This window comes from Aethalodelphis obliquidens, unplaced genomic scaffold (assembly GCF_003676395.1).
Source record: "Aethalodelphis obliquidens isolate GAN/ISIS:26980383/991018 unplaced genomic scaffold, ASM367639v1 scaffold83, whole genome shotgun sequence".
Classification (NCBI taxonomy): domain Eukaryota; kingdom Metazoa; phylum Chordata; class Mammalia; order Artiodactyla; family Delphinidae; genus Aethalodelphis; species Aethalodelphis obliquidens.
Genome location: NW_020838027.1, coordinates 7,560,759 through 7,577,625, shown reverse-complemented (window position 1 = coordinate 7,577,625; position 16,867 = coordinate 7,560,759). Strand labels below are relative to the sequence as shown.

The 16,867-nt window shown below is 35.6% G+C and overlaps 1 protein-coding gene across 3 annotated transcripts; it reads left to right on the top strand.

The window, feature by feature from the left end:
• Window positions 1-142: 142 nt before the first annotated feature.
• Window positions 143-16,547, top strand: CLECL1 (C-type lectin like 1). 3 transcript variants are annotated; one of them, XR_003430044.1, is made up of 7 exons: window positions 144-265; window positions 3,249-3,335; window positions 5,019-5,117; window positions 9,301-9,470; window positions 12,653-12,765; window positions 13,351-13,594; window positions 16,530-16,547. XR_003430044.1 is itself a non-coding variant. In XM_027093336.1 (6 exons), exons 1-6 carry the CDS (start codon window positions 193-195, stop codon window positions 13,466-13,468), a joined length of 660 nt encoding a protein of 219 aa, XP_026949137.1. In that variant the 5' UTR covers window positions 144-192; the 3' UTR covers window positions 13,469-14,612. The 3 variants fall into 3 exon arrangements, 2 of the variants coding, with proteins under 2 accessions (XP_026949138.1, XP_026949137.1); XM_027093336.1 differs by lacking the exon at window positions 16,530-16,547 and having other exon boundaries at window positions 13,351-14,612; XM_027093337.1 differs by lacking the exons at window positions 5,019-5,117; window positions 16,530-16,547 and having other exon boundaries at window positions 143-265; window positions 13,351-14,612.
• The last annotated feature ends 320 nt before the right edge of the window (window positions 16,548-16,867 follow it).

Here is a 16,867-nt window from a genome sequence, read left to right as displayed (position 1 = left end):
AATCTATTGCCTTGATTGATAAGGCTGAACACATTGCTCTTATCTTTTATTCACAGGGGAAACCCACCAAACTCTGGAGAGGGGAAGGAAATCATCCATCTCAATTTATCTCACTTACAGGAAGTTTGCAAAAATACGGAACTCCTTCAGCAGACTACTACTTGTGATTTTTCTCTCTTTTTAATATATGCAATGGCTGGAGATATAATCTATGCTGATATCAAACATTCATCTTCAGAACATTCATCTTCACGTCAGAGATCTGGTAAGTTGGATTTAGACCTCTTATTAAAATTAAAGTTTTGTTTTTAATCTCCCTTATTTCTGTCCTGTGTCTGTATTTGTCTTACCGGAATTAGGAGACTGGATTCAAAGCAAAAGTTACTGAATGCAAGAATAAGGGTGAATGTTTTTAATGACACCAAGTGTTATAAAGTTAATTGTAACTTTAGTCTTAATATGTAGAACTTTGCTTTTGGTTTTCATAGACCCTCTATTCCTTATATTTCTTGTGGTGAACATTTATTATACTCCCATGGTGACATCAATACTCATAACCCCTTTCTGCTTTACAGCTTTACTCATCACCAATCAAATCTGCCCTTTTAAAATAATATGATCAACTCATTTACACTGAGAAAAATATCCCTGGCCATTATTCACATTGTTATTTAGCCTTTTGGAATTTGCATATTGGTAGGATAAAAATGTTAAGCTAAACTAAAGAGGCATAAGATGTTACTATTTCATTTCCTGAAGTTTAGAATTAACAACTATCTGAGTAATAGAATATGTTTGGAACATGAATAGATAGGCACACAGCTAAAGATAAGATTGTAACCTTAAACACAAACCACCTCAGAAATAATAGATTTTCAAATCCAGTGTATTTATACATGAAGCCTTAGGGAAATGTCCATGTTGCATTTATATTCTCTTCTCTAGGGTAAGAATTTTTATATTGTAAAGTTTATAAAAATGTTTAAATAACTTAAACTCTCCTCATGGTGCTTTGTCCTTGTGGAGTGGATCTGATGTTTTGCTTTTCTATTATTTCCCAAGAATGTATTTTTTCTTCTATATTTATGCGTTTGCAGTTTTCAGGTGGATCTGGTGAGTTGCTTTCTCCAGTTGCAAGAGTCTGTTATTTTCTGTGTTTAAATATTATCTCTCTTAACTTTCGGAATAGAGGCTTTTCTGCTTTATTTTCTCAATAGACTGGGAGCTTTCATTTTATACGAGTTAACGGAACTTCGTTTGAAAAATAACATGGACTAGAACCTTACCCAAATCTCATATAATTGGTCCATTTTTCTAGAGGTTATTTTAACTCAGTTCAAGCAACAAAACCAGTATTTTTGATTCTACATGCCAGGATTTAATTTCTTCTGTTTGGAAAGAGCATTACTCTTTTCCTGGTTTAAAGATTTTGGGACAACATCTTTAATGCTGTCCAGTCCAATATTCTAATCTTAAAAATGAAGAAATATGAATATATAAAAATTAAATTATCTACCTGCAGTCATGCTTATGACCAGAAGTCAAATATCATATTACTCTTTCACTGCATGTCTCTGTTGTGGATAAACGCAACTTCTGTTCTCATGTGTCATATCATTGAAGAGGGAAAGAACTATTTGATACATTGGATTGTAATGTCCTACAGAGTCCTACACTATTATCCCTGGTCTTTCTCTTCTAACTCGGTAAATTTCACATATTTTGCTCTGGTTGTTGGCTTTCTCTTGCTCTTTAAAATTACCATATTTTTTTCCATTTCAGAGCCTCGTATGTGTTGAAACCCTCTCCCTAATCTCTTAATCTTTGTATACCCAGCACCTCACACAGTACTAAGTACATAGCAGGCAATCGATAGATGCTGGGTAGGCGGATGAATAAATGGATGACTAAATAAATGGATTTCATTTATACTAAACACTTTAAATATTGTAGGTTCATCAGTTCTCCAAGATACAAAACAAAGAGGGCTATCACCATGACACTGAGTGAAATCTCAGTAACAAAGTATGATTCCACTGAGAATATCCCAGGCTAAGATTCAGAAATTCATGCCTTTATAACCTTTACTTCAGGGGCCTAAAAGAATGACCTAGTACCCCTTATATTAGTCCTTTCATGAACTCTGATGCTTTATTCTCCAGCTTTTTAAGTCTGTAACCCCAGTTCTTCACACTAGAAACGTGTGTTGGGATATTATCACATTCTTCTGGTGATGGCCTTGACTGGTATACTTTGCATTGTTTTGCCTAATAAAAGAAAATACATGGATTTCTTTTAGTGCTTTGAGAATTAATAAATTCTCACTAAAGATGTTTTACTTAATAACAATAATAATGTGGACAAAACACTCTATAATAGGATTCCACTAAATAAACACTCAGGTTAATGTCCCGACACTTGGTTTTGTAATTGGTTCTACTTCAACATCAGTTATAGTAGTGCACTCTCAGTATATTGTATGTGTGTGTGTATATATCACATATCTAGTGGAATTGATATACTGTAACTATTTGGGATAAGAGCCTATTGGTTTTAACTATCAACCCAAAGCTAAAAATGCCAGTTTCTTTTTATGATTTATTTATCTTTCAAGTACAAGAGATAGAGTAGATAGTGAACACCGTACTAATTTTGGTAGTCAAGACACCCAAGGTACAGTCTCAGCTCTGCTATCAAGTAACTGTGTGACTGTGGACTTGAAATCCCCATTTTTAACATGCGAATGTTGGACAAGATTATCCCTAAAATTACTTTTATTTTAAAATGTATGATTTTATGCAATTACAATTACATGTCACAGGAAATAGGTGTATTGTATAAAGGAGGAGGCATGAAAGAACGGATCAATCCAAATAAGTGAGTGTTGTCAGTAAGCTTATTAGAGACCGGAGAATTTCACAGTCTTATATAAAAACTTAGGGATACAGAGAGTAAATTATAATTAAGATTAATACTGAGGAATATGTATGGTAAATCAAAAAGGAAAAATTTACATCTATTCACAGTTTTCTAGGTCCCCCTTTTCACAAACCAGGGGACCAAATATGCTGTGTGTGTGTGTGTGTGTGTGTGTGTGTGTACGTGTGTAAAAGGAAGCTGGATCTACATATTTCAAAGGAAAGTAACTCAAGAGCATAACTGACAAAGTTTATTCAGCCCTTCCCTACCTCTTACTACCTAAGGAATTATTTACTGGGCTTATTAGTGAAATCTATCCAATTTTATAGATTCTCACCACCATGGAATTTTCCTGAAAGTTGAATGTGCAATGATTATCATCCTTCTTGTAATAGTAATTGTGCTGAGCATTTTTGGTAAGTAATTATCAATACCATTTATTTATCCCAAAGTATTTTAGCACCACCTATTGTAATTGCGTTTGCTGTTCAAGTGGTTCCTATACATTATAACTTCACAAAAAGCATGAAATTTGATACACAATTAAAATTAGAGATTTTCCATAGAACTTCAGATTGTGATATAATACATATTATGGATTCATTTCATTGATAAAGAGATTAGATTTATATTTTATGACCAAAATCATAAAGTGCATTTTATGCACGATGCATTTCCCAATGCCGTTGATTGTGAGTTATACACCATCTTCTCTGAAGCTGCGGTCAGTGAAAGCAAATTAAATAATGAAGCATATTTCTGTTTAAGCTTATCCATATTAGTTACTCCTGGACATCATCATCAATCTTGTATTCATGGATGGGAAATTTGTCTAAAATCAATCAATTCAATCAAGTATTTTAAAATTATACTCATATACTGTGGATATAGCTAAACATAGTCCAATTTCATGTGACAATTATTTAAATATTTTATTGAATAAATGCTTGGAGAAAAACTCCCAGATGGTATATATATTCTAAGGAATTCAGATTTCCAGATTAAACCAAACTCTAGAACAGACAAAGGCCGTGTCTGCCTATGTTGCCCTTGTGAATGATATTTGTAATCATGAATGTCATTAGTAATTCGAGGTCAGTAGGAGTCATAGAATTCAGAACTGAATGGGGCTCTAGAAATCAGCAAGGTCAAACCTCCAGTTGAGGTGAACAATCTAAAACCCAGAGTGATAAGTGGTTTGACTAGTTTAATGTAACTAGTCAATGGCTGAATTGGGGCTTTAACATTGAGGGGAGGAAGCAAAAATACTTAGCATTAAACATCTCTGCTAGGACTTCCCTGGTGGTCCAGTGGTTAAGACTTCACGCTTCCACTGCAGAGGGCATGGGTTCAATCCCTGGTCAGGGAACTAAGATCCCACCATGCCAGGCAACGGGGCCAAAACAAAAAACAAGAAACTATCTCTGCTATGTTTCCTTTTGTTATAAGATAATAGATTTGTTATCAAAACAGTTTTTTGTTAGTAAAACAGATTTGTTTGTTACTACAATAGATTTTAAAGATTTAATTGCCTAATACACACTATTGTGACATTATAAATTACCAAAACTAATTTCAGTTAAGTGGCCATCAGAAAGACAGCTGTCTTCTTCATGGTCGAAAAATACTCTGGGCTCACCCTACCCTTCTATGTGTACGATTTACATGCACAGTCTCAAAAGGAACAGAATCATGAACTGAAGTCAAAACACATAAAACCCTTTCCATGAATCAAGTGATACCTGATACAGTGAATAAGAACTCCCAAAATACAAGCTATCCAAATGAGGCTTATATCCAGAGCTGGTTATTTTGTGTTTATTAAAATAAATATGAAAACTCCGAAAAAAAAAAGTGAGTATCCTTCTGGTCCCAGGTCATATTTTTCCAATTCCCCTAAAGTTAGCATTAATAAGGTTAACAAGAATGCTTGCAAAGGAACGTCCAAATCTTGGAAAAAGTAATGTTGTTTTTCCCTCTAAATTTTTAATCATTTAAATTACTATGGAGTTTCCACATTAATGAACTTCAGAGTCTCTAGAACCCAATGAATTTCTGCTTTGTATTTAATACAGAAAATATGCTTCTTCTTTTATTAGTTATCCGGTTCAAATCTGCAAGACATACTAAAGTAAATAATGAATCAAAAGAGAAATACTGTACTGGGCAAAATAAATCTGAAACAAGCACCTCAATAGGTAATGTTATTTTATATTGCCTAATTCCTGAGTGAACAAGTATGGACAGTAGTGTGGATTTTACTTGGGTATATCTGAATAAAGAGGAGATTCCTCTACCCCTACAGAGGGATGGTTTAGATCATTGTTTTTCAGGGAACTATTACAGTCCTTGACAAAAATATTTAAAGATCCAAGACAAATGAGAAAAATAAGCTTATATAATGAGCTGTAAATGAATTTAGAGGTATTATATTGGAATAATTGCATTTTCTTTTTTTAACTTCTTTTGGGACATGTGCAGGCACAGAATGTAATCAAAATATTTTCATTCTTAAAATTCATGATCATATCAGGTAGCTTTTTGTCCATTTTTAATGTCATTACATGTAAAAAACTGTAAATGGTAACCTTTATCTTGCTTTCTCATCTGAATGTATTTACCTACTTTTTAAAGTCGAGAAGACACTCAGTCATTTGTCCTTTCTGTTTTCTTTTTCTTTCCAGCTGTTTTCTTTATTATTTTTAATCCGTTAATTTAATTCTATATTGAAAAATGATATACCTTTCTTTTTTTGAACATGCATATATAATTCTATTAGAAAGACTCACCAGTCCATGTTATAGGATACATTCAAATTCTAGGAATTCATTAAAACTTTAAAATAGATTTTGATGTTCCCAAGCCCCCTTGACCACATTCTAAAAACTTTAATTTTTTTTAACTAGTGAGACTATGAGGGCAAATTCTGTGGGACATTATCCCCAGAACAAAAGCGTATTACTGTACTCCTATACCCTTGATACAAGTGGTAACAGTGGTATTTAATAAAGCCTCTAGCTTTAAATTCTGTCTAACTTGTTTTCTAATCCTTCTATTGTTACAGATAATCCTATCTATAACAGGCCCTAGAATCCTAGTTTCAATCCAGCAGGAAAGGATACCAACTCTAAATTTTTTTCATCTTAATAAAATAATATTTTGTTGATTTGAGTCCTCTCCCTCTTTTTCTTGATGAGTCTGGCTAATGGTTTATCAATTTTGTTTATCTTCTCAAAGAACCAGCTTTTAGTTTTACTGATCTTCACTATTGTTTTCTTTGTTTCTATTTCATTCATTTCTGCTCTGATCTTTATGATTTCTTTCATTCTACTAAATTTGGTTTTGTTTGTTCTTCTTTCTCTAGTTCCTTTAGGTGTAAGTTTAGATTGTTTATTTGAGATTTATCTTCTTTCTTGAGGTAGGCTTGTATTGACCTATGGTCAACTAATCTATGACAAAGGAGGCAAGGATATACAATGGAGAAAAGACAGTCTCTTCAATAAGTAGTGCTGGGAAAACTGGACAGCTACAGGTAAAAGAATGAAATTAGAACACTCCCTAACCCCATACACAAAAATAAACTCAAAATGGATTAAAGACCTAAATGTAAGACCAGACACTATAAAACTCTCAGAGGAAAACATATGAAGAACACTCTTTGACATAAATCACAGCAAGATCTTTTTTGATCCACCTCCTAGAGTAATGGAAATAAAAACAAAAATAAACAAATGGGATCTAATGAAACTTCAAAGCTTTTGCAAAGCAAACTACAAACAAGACAAAAAGGCAACCCTCAGACTGGGAGAAAATATTTGCAAATGAATCGAAGGACAAAGGATCAATCTCCAAAATATATATATCAGCTCATGCTGCTCAATATTAAAAAACAAACAACCCAATCAAAAAATGGGCAGAAGACCTAAATAGACGTTTCTCCAAAGAAGACATACAGATGGCCAAGAGGCACATGAAAAGCTGCTCAACATCACTAATTATTAGAGAAATGCAAATCAAAACTACAATGAGATATCATCTCACACCAGTTAGAATGGGCATCATCAGACAATCTACAAACAACAAATGCTGGAGAGGGTGTGGAGAAAAGGGAACCCTCCTGCACTGTTGGTGGGAATGTAAATTGCTACAGCCACTATGAAGAACAGTATGGAGGTTCCTTAAAAAACAAAAAATAGAATTACCATATGACCCAGTAATCCTACTATTGGGCATATACCCAGAGAAAACCATAATTCAAAAAGACACATGCAGCCCAATGTTCACTGCAGCACTATTTACAATAGCCAGGTCATGGAAGCAACCTAAATGCCCATCAACAGAGGAATGGATAAAGAAGACATGGTACATATATATAATGGAATAGTACTCAGCCATAAAAAGGAACGAAATTGGGTCATTTGTAGAGACTAGGATGGATCTAGAGACTGTCATACAGAGTGAAGTAAGTCAGAAAGAGAAAAACAAATATCTTATATCAATGCACATATGTGGAACCTAGAAAAATGGTACAGATGAACCAGTTTGCAGGGCAGAAATAGACACAGAGATGTAGAGAACAAACGTATGGACATCAAGGGGGGAAAGTGGCCAGGGGGGTGGTGGTGGGATAAATTGGGAGATTGGGATTGACATATATACACTAATATGTATAAAATGCTTAACTAATAAGAACCTGCTATATAAAAAAATAAATAAAATAAAATTCAAAAAATAAAAAATAAATAAAATAATAGAATAAACTTAAAATATGTAAAGTATAACTTAATAGAACTAGTCAGCCATCATTCCTAATTCTTTGTCTACCTTCTCTGTATTTTATTTCTAGGACTTAAATTAGATGTTCGATAGGCCTTTGCTTTCTATCTTCCATTTCACTTAACCTCTCATTTTTGTCCTCATGATTGTCAATTTGTGCTGAATTCTTGGCAATGTTTTCAGATATACCTTGTGGTTCACAAATTCTCTCTGTTCCTGTTTCTAAGCTGTAGGCTCATTCACTGAGTCTAATTTCAATGATTATAGTTTTCAAACCTAAGGACTTAGTTTCAAACCCTCCAGTTAGCTTGTGATAGTCTCCTGTTATCTGATCATTTTGTAATTTATTCTTTTATTTCTTAAAATAATGTAAACATTATTGTTTATGATACATATAATTATTTAAATATCTAAAGTCCTCAGTGACCAAATCTCTTGTTTGTATTTCCTGCTAAAAAATGTTGGCTTGTTTTTTTAAAGTATTTGATTTTTTAAAATTTGACTGATCCTGATACATTTCTCCAAAAAGTGTTGATTTTTCTTGGTATGGTTTGATTCATTTAAATTTCTATTTTGGGGGCAGCAGTTTAAATCTCAAGTCAGTTTTTTTTTCTTTTTTTTTTTTTAGTTTTTATCTGTAATCTAGCTTCCACATTCATCAGCCAGGGACTTAGAAAATTTTTATACACAGCAGTTGATGCACACCTTTTGTTTATTTCTTTTATGGAATTTACTCTTTATTTTCAACATCTGTAGTTGCCCCCAATTCTGTTCTTTGGTTATTCAGACTAGAGAGACTTCAAATTGTCTACCAAAATTTTGCTCATTCTACATGGCACCAACATTGGTCTGTCTTAGGCTAAAAGTTGTAAAAACAGGAAATTTCTAAATTGTCATACCTTATTTCAAGTGTCAGCTACTCTCCAAAATCTGCCTGCTTTTTTTACTCTTCAATGGCTTCAAGTCATTGTGTGTATGTATATGTGTGTTTTTAAAGAATATTTATTTCAGGGGACAATAAATTATCGGTATGTGTAGGATACCTATACTGTCATCATCTAAATCTACTGGCAAATATTATAAATTAGATCTATTTGTTACCAGCACATTTTTGGATGCCAGGATCCACTTGTACATGGGTAGATCATGAGTTTGGGGGGACATCTATTACACAATTTTTTCCCAAGAAAAATTCTTCCAGTGTGATATATAATTCTCAAAAGGTCTGGTTCATTGGCAGACCACTAATTAAATTCTCTAATTTCTACTTTTCCTCCAAATTTTTATCTCCCTGAGGCTTGGATGTCCATTGCTTTATCCTAGTGTCTGTGCATTGCCTAGCTGATAGAAAGCGTAATATATTTTTAAGAGAATTAACCTAAATGGAGAAAGAAAAAAGAAAGAGAGAAAGAAACAATATACACATATTGCAATTCTGTTAATCTTTATTTTTTTTCAAAATCCACCTGGAGGAAAGCACTTACTTTTGTCAAAGAAAGCTTAGGCCATAATTTAACACATTTTGAGAATCTTTAATTAGTATACACACAGTATTAGGGATACAGTCGCAAGTTCCTTTTAATTACTTATCCTTTTTCCTTCCAGGTTATTTCAACTCTTCTACTGCTAGTAAATCATGCCCCTCTGAAGACTGGAAGCTACATGGGGGGAAATGTTACTGGGTTGCTAAAAGTGAGAAATCTTGGAATGAAAGTAAAAATGACTGTGTCATGAAAAATTCACATCTCATGGTGATCCAAGACTTCATTGATATGGTGAGATATAAAATTTGGAGATTATAGCATCCTTCACAACTGCAATACCTTCTTTATGTTACAAATTTGAAAATTTCTGTGAAATAAATTTTTTAAACCTCATTGCTATTAACTACACAATTATTGGTTGAATGAGTCATTGAACTATATTATTATCTCAGGCTTTTTTTTGGCTAGGTATAAGAGGAATTCATTTGGTATTATGTACCTAAGTTCTTCTCTACAAGGGACCCCACTGCTTACCAGATTTCATTTTAAATGTATGACATAAAATATCTATCTCATCTCCCATGTTTAACCCATTGCTCACAAAGGTTGTAAGCAGATTGCATGGCAGCTGAAATTAAAGATGATGTTGGGGGAAAGGAAATACAGCATAGTCCTTCTCATGAGGTTTTGCTCTTTGTTGAAGAAAACAAGTATTTTTCTAGCTCTGGCTTAATTTAGATTGAAATTTTGCTACAAGAAGGTTGGACACTAAACCTTCTAAATAAGGCCAGTATTGATTTTATTTTTATAAATTTATTTTTTATTTTCTGGCTGCGTCGGGTCTTCGTTGCTGCGCGTGGGCTTTCTCTAGTTGCGGCGAGCAGAGGCTGCTCTTCCTTGCGACGCACGGGCCTCTCATTGCGGTGGCTTCTCTTGCTGCGGAGCATGGGCTCTAGCCCTTAAAGCCCATTATAGTGATCAATTATACACGTGAATGCAACAAGGCAAACACTGATAGAACTGAAAGGGGAAATGGATAAATCCCCAATTATAGTTGGCGATGTCAACACTCTTCTCTGAGTAACTGACAAAACAAGTAGATAATAAATAAATAAATAAATGAATCTGAACAACACTATCAACCAATTACACCTAACGGATTCTACAGAATACTATCCAACAACAGCAGAATACACATTTTTTTCCAAGGAACTTTCATGAAGACAGATCATATTTTGGGACCTAAAAATTTACAAATACAGATATCACACAGGGTATGTCTCAGACCATAACAAAATTAAAGTGCAAATTAGAAACAGAAAGATGTTTGGAAATATCCCACACGTTTGAAAGTTAAACATCACACTTCTAGATAATGTATGGGTCAAAGAGGAAGCATCAGGGCAAATTTTTTTAAAGCATATTTTGAGTTGAATGAAAATAACACTATAATGTCAAAATTCATGGGTTTCAATTTAAGCAGTTTAGAGGGAAATTTATAGCATCAAATGCTTATATTTGAAAAGAAGATAATGTAGAATCATTACTCTAAGCTTCTACTTAAAAAAAAACCTATGAAAAGAGCAAACTAACCCAAAGAAAGCAAGCGAATGGAAGACTTACACTACTCAATTTCAAGTCTTACTATAAACCTAAATTAATAAATATGGTATAGTATTGGCAAAGAAGAGAGTTATAGATCAACAAAAGTGAATAGAGAGGCCAGAAATAGACTCACACAAATATAGTCAACTGATTTCTTTTGACCGTAGGGCAAAGATAATTCAGTGGAGAAACACCATTCTCTCTTTTATATGCCTAATGACTATTTTCCAACAAACAGCTTTGTCATTTAGCATATGAGTTAAGCTGCATGTGACAGAGTTCCAGAATTGCTGTAGCTGAAACAAATGGATGTTTGCTTTATTCATTGAACCTAAGACACTTTCAATGATAATATGTATCATTAGTACCCTTAAAAGAAATAGTGCAATTAAAAAGCAAAAACTGAGCTGCCAATGAAACTACCATAAGCCATTAGATTGTTCAATGTTTCCAAAGTCAAAGTGTTAAAATAGGGGAAAGATCTACCTTAGAATATATGTAATAAGTTATGTCACTCACATTGTAGTCTAAACTGCTATGAGATTTCTGCTCCCATCAGTAGGGTGCTGGGTCTACTTGTTTCTGATTGGTTCACCACTAGAACCAATCACAGTTCACAGTCTAGCCATCAGGGGAGAAGAAAATGATGAATAGAAGGATATGAACTTACTCTTTAAATGCTGAATTAGAATTTCAGTTTTTTTTTTTTTTTTTTCAGTATTTTTTGATTCTATCCCATTAGTCAGAAATTAGGTCAGTCACATTGTCACACTTAGCCAAAAGGGAGGCTGGGAAATGTCCCCTTTATTATGGCTGGCCATATACTTTGGCTCAGGGGTTATGTCACTGTACAAAAAGAGATATTAAAAACCTATGGGGCTTCCCTGGTGGCACAGTGGTTGAGAGTCCGCCTGCCGATGCAGGGGACACAGGTTCGTGCCCCGGTCCAGGAAGATCCCACATGCTGCGGAGTGGCTGGGCCCGTGAGCCATGGCTGCTGAGCCTGCGCGTCCGGAGCCTGTGCTCCGCAACGGGAGAGGCCACAACCGTGAGAGGCCCGTGTACCGCAAAAAACAAAAAACAAAAAAAAAACCTATGAACAGGGCCTTCCCTGGCAGTCCAGTGGTTAAGACTTTGCCTTCCAATGCAGGGGGTGTGGGTTCGATCCCTGGTCAGGAGCTAAAATCCTACATGCCTCCTGGCCAAAAAACCAAAGCACGAAACAGAAGCAATATTGTAACAAATTCAATAAAGACTTTAAAATGGTCCACACCAAAAAAATCTTTAAAAAAACCAAAAACAAACAAAAAAACCTATGAACAGTATGTGTCCCATCAGCTCAGAGATTGCTTTCTTTCTGTAACTTTCCCTGGGTATTCTCTTGCTTCTAGATATTATTTCATACTTGTATTTAGTAGTAATCATTAACATTTATGCAAGGAGCATTTATTATGTGCCAGGAAGTGTTTAATAATATTATTATTTATTAACAAGTCAATAATAGCTCTTTGAGATAGTACTATTATAATCTGAATTTTAGTGATTGGAAAAATACAGAAGTAAAAAGATTGAATAACTGTGCAAAGATGTGTAGTAGTAAATAGTAGTGCTAGGACTCAAATCACGGAGCTGGACTCCACAGCTTTGATATCTACTAACATTGTACGTAATTGTTGTTTAGCAGTCATCCCATTGAGTTGCAGTAAAATTTCCCTCCACTGTGATCTATTTGAAAGCATGGAGCATGTCTAACCTGTTCATTCCCAGCTTCTAGTGCAGTGCCAAGCACATAGAAGGTGCACTTGCGCTATTTTTCTTGCATCTGTCAGAATCACTTTGTTTCATGTAACATTTCCTATTCTTTTTAGAGTTTCCTATGGCGGAACCTACAGGCTTCAGCCTCTTATTGGGTTGGTTTGAGGATCCCTCCTGGAGAGGAATTATGGACCTGGGTGGACAATAGCACTTTTGACCCCCAGCTGTAAGTTTTGTCGCATTTTTTGTGGTTTTAATCCCATATTGTATGTGACAAGATAGAGACGTTTGACATTGTTGGCCCTGAACTGATAGAACGGGTATAAATTTCCTACACTCTGATAAATATTTCTATAAAATGGTTCACACAGAAAGTTGAGAAAGAAAAGAAATCTCCCTCCAGCCACTCAGAAGATTTATGTGAGAAACAGGATTTGCCCCACTGCCTGATTTTGTCTTTTTATCTAAAAGGTAAATTAGCAAGTATAAACTCTCTTATGAGTGCACAGGTTTAGTTTACGAAACATAACTTCCTGCTTATTTCTTACAGTGATCAATTTTCAAATGATAAAAAAGTCAGAGGTAATATTTTAGCTATCTCTAATGAACTATGAACTTCTCTGGAGAGAGGTTTTGAGAAATAAAGCTAAAAGTGGGAAGAATTGCTTTACCCATCATACTGTTGTGTATTTAAATTGTTTGAATGATTATGTTTTCACCAAAAAATTAAAAAATATTTCCTTTTAAGTCTCTTGACATATGCATATATTCATGGCTGACGTAAAGGTAACCATTTGCTTTCTTTCTATAGGTTTTCAAAGAAAAAAAAAAAGCCACGGACCAGGAGTATGAAATGTGTCCTGGTGTCTTATACCAAGATAGCTGAAGAAAGTTGTGAGAAACATCATCAGTGGATTTGTCAACTGTAATCCACTCGGCAGAAAATTGGTCTCCATTTGTCTGACTGAGAGACACCACATGAAGCTTGAGCTCAGATCATAAGAAAGTTCAGAGGGTTGCATGTGTCCTAGAGGGCTGTGTGTGTGTGTGTGTGTGTCCATTTATGATTCATGTGGGTATAGTAATATTTCTCAGAAGTGTGGAAAGGGCAATAGAGAAAATGTTTTAGAAAATGAGTAGTTATGATGAATAGATTTTTACATGTGAATGATCAATGTAGTTATTCAATCATCCGTCTTGTTTTGCCAGTATTTTTGGAACTTCAGTCTTTATCTTTTCTGCATCTTCCCTCTATGATATCCTTAGCTAATCACCTACATTCTCATGATTTCAACTACCACATACAATGCAATGCCTATCAATGTTATATCTCTAGTCCAGATCATTCCCTGATCACTAGACCTGTATACCGTCCTGCCTGTTTAACGTAGCAAATCTACAATCTCAAAGGTACTCCGAACTCAACATATAAAAATAATTCATTAAATTTCATCATAAAAGGAACCATCTTCCAGCACTCCATATCTCAATAAAGGACATGCCATACAAGACAATTATGCCATCTATAAACCAGCTGTGGTCTTGTTATAACCCTCTCTTTCACACACAGCTCTAGGCTGCTATCCCCTTTCCATCTCATATCACCAAGTTTTACTTATTTTTTTTTATTAAATCTCTCTCAAACTTGTCCTCCTCTCTCCATCACCCCTTTCACGATCTTAATACAAAGGTACTAAAATATTAAATAACTGCAATAACAACATCTTCCTGTTTTACTTTTCTTCCATTTCAATCATTCCCTGCCTTGAATTCTGTGATGTTTTTAAAAATATATACTGACAATGCAATCTTCCCTTTAAAAAATACCTCAATATCTTCCTTATAATAATACCAAATTCCATAACATAGCCTAGAAATCCCTATCAGGTTTAACCTTTCCTTACTTATTCTGTCTCTTCCTACACCAAACACCCAAACTCTCAGGACCACAACTCCATTAAACTAATTTCTGGAACTCATGCTGTATTTCACCACATTGCCTTCACAGAAGTTGTTCTCTAGACCTGAAATTCTCCTTCTTCTCTTCTCCATCAGGTTACCTCCCAAATATTCTCTATATCTCTGCTCAGTTTTTAAGAGCTTTTCCTTGAGCTCCATGAAAAGGTCAAATATTCTGACATTATATTCCCCTCCCCAGTACTTACCACATTTTAGGTCTTACCTATACAAGTCTTTTGAGTGAATATTTGATTAATGTCCTCTGCCCTCACTTGACTGTAAATCACATAAAGACCCAATATCTGTTTTTATATTTTTAGTGCCTTTTAAATTACCTACTACATAATAACTACTCAAAAAATATTTATTATATTAAGTTTTCTCTAAGAGATCACAGAAGTAAAATGCTGATACATGGCTAGGGAGATGGGGTGCAAAAGAAAAACACTCAGCTGATGGAGGTCTAATTGTTAGGTCATTAAAAGTCAACTGAAGGGGGCTTCCCTGGTGGCGCAGTGGTTGAGAGTCCGCCTGCCGATGCAGGGGACACGGGTTCGTGCCCTGGTCCGGGAAGATCCCACATGCCGCGGAGCAGCTGGGCCCGTGAGCCATGGCCGCTGAGCCTGCGTGTCCGGAGCCTGTGCTCCGCGGTGGGAGAGGCCACGGCAGTGAGAGGCCCGCGTACCACAAAAAAAAAAAAGTCAACTGAAAACCCAAGTATTTGTCTGCTCTGTGACTGATATAGAAAGAGAATCCTATAAATACCGAAGAAGTTTATAAGAAGGGTTAAGTGCTTCAGAGACAAACATTTTTGTGATGTTTATGCTCACCTCTTTACCTTGATTATATCCTTACAAGTTTTCTTTGTATTATCTCATAACACAAACCACCTTATATATGCTGAGTTGGACATTGTGTATAAACTGGTAAGCAAAGCATTTACATTGTGGCATGTTGGTACTACATCCCAACAATAAAAAAACATGTTTTATTTTATGGACACAGTAGTGTTCATAAAACAATTATGAAGGTCAACAAAGAACACATGAAAGATTAACAGAACCCAGTGGCCAAGAAGACTCAAGGCAGAGGTTATAAGACCATTGGTGCAGCACAAGGAAATTGATTTGTCCGTATGTGCTGACCAATGTCAAAGTAGTGTCTGGTGGCAGGGAAGCCCAATGATTGAGTAAAAGGAGCTCTTTGGGAGCAAGACCCAGAGTGAAGTTATGACAAAATGAGAAGAAGGGAGATAGTGAGGGAGAATAGATCACAGCTGAGATAGGAACCAATAAGGACAGAAGGGCCCTATAGAGCACTCAGGAAAAGAGGGGACAGAAAGACCAGAACTAGAGAGTGCTCAGCAGGGGTGGTTAGTGACTTCGAAGCCTTCTCTATCTCTGGTGGACACCAGAGATAGAGAAGGCTAAAGACAGAGTTGTGGAGGCCAAAGGAGTTCCCCGCACATGTTCCTTACACAACAGCCCAGCTTCCACCATTGCTACAGCAGAGATCTTGCTGCAAGAGCTGCCAGCAGCCACCCTTAAGGTAGAGCTTGTTCCAGTGGCTGCAAGAGACAGAAGATACAAGCTCCAGCCAGAAGCAGAACAGGAACTGGAGGACCTGGCCATCCTAGCAGGATTCATATTTCCCAATATCCCTGACTTCACCACATCCTTTCACTCTCGCCCTAGGGCTTTCTTCATGTTGCCTTTCCTGTGGTTTCTCCTACTCAATGTTAACCCAAGCTGTGCTGGGGCCCTGGAACTCCACATATCGTGTGAGGAAAAAGGATACAGGAAAGAATGAAAGTAAATTCATCATTTTTTTAGAAAAGAAAGCCAGTCTTGGGTCAAGCTCTCCAAGCTTAGAAACCAAGCGAATCTATCACAAGTGTTCAAGATCACTTATGTTATCATCTTATGTGAGGCTGAGTAGAACTAGTCCTTGGGGAAAACCCTTAAGAGATTAGACTTTGGTATCTCCAACCTTTAGCATACAAGGTCAAATGGTCAATGCCGAAAGGGCGAGATGTGTGTGTGTGTGTGTGTATGTGTTGTATTATCATACACAAAGTGATTTTATATACATTATCCTATGTGAAACTCACAATAATTCTGTGTGGTATGGAGTCTAGTTTCTATTTTTGTTTTTCTCAATTAGGAATCAAAGACATAAGAAAATGAAACCACTTGTCCAAAATCCAAGTCAACTTCTCCCTCTGATTACACCTGATATGGGAGGGTGACTGATTAATATTGATAAATTACTCTCTTTCTGCAAGTATCCTGAACTCTTGTAATAAATCATGGCCATTGAATCTTCTGTGTTTAGATTTCATTCTGGAGCCCTAAACCATACTTACATGG

What these genes read in the sequence shown, in the direction of transcription:
- CLECL1 (XM_027093336.1), top strand. Translation starts at nt 193, where the DNA reads ATGGCTGGAGATATAATCTATGCTGATATCAAACATTCATCTTCAGAA. An exon ending in ATCTTCACGTCAGAGATCTG is followed by an intron (nt 266 to 3,248) that starts GTAAGTTGGATT and finishes CCAATTTTATAG; the next exon opens with ATTCTCACCACCATGGAATT. An exon ending in TGAAACAAGCACCTCAATAG is followed by an intron (nt 5,118 to 9,300) that starts GTAATGTTATTT and finishes TTTTCCTTCCAG; the next exon opens with GTTATTTCAACTCTTCTACT.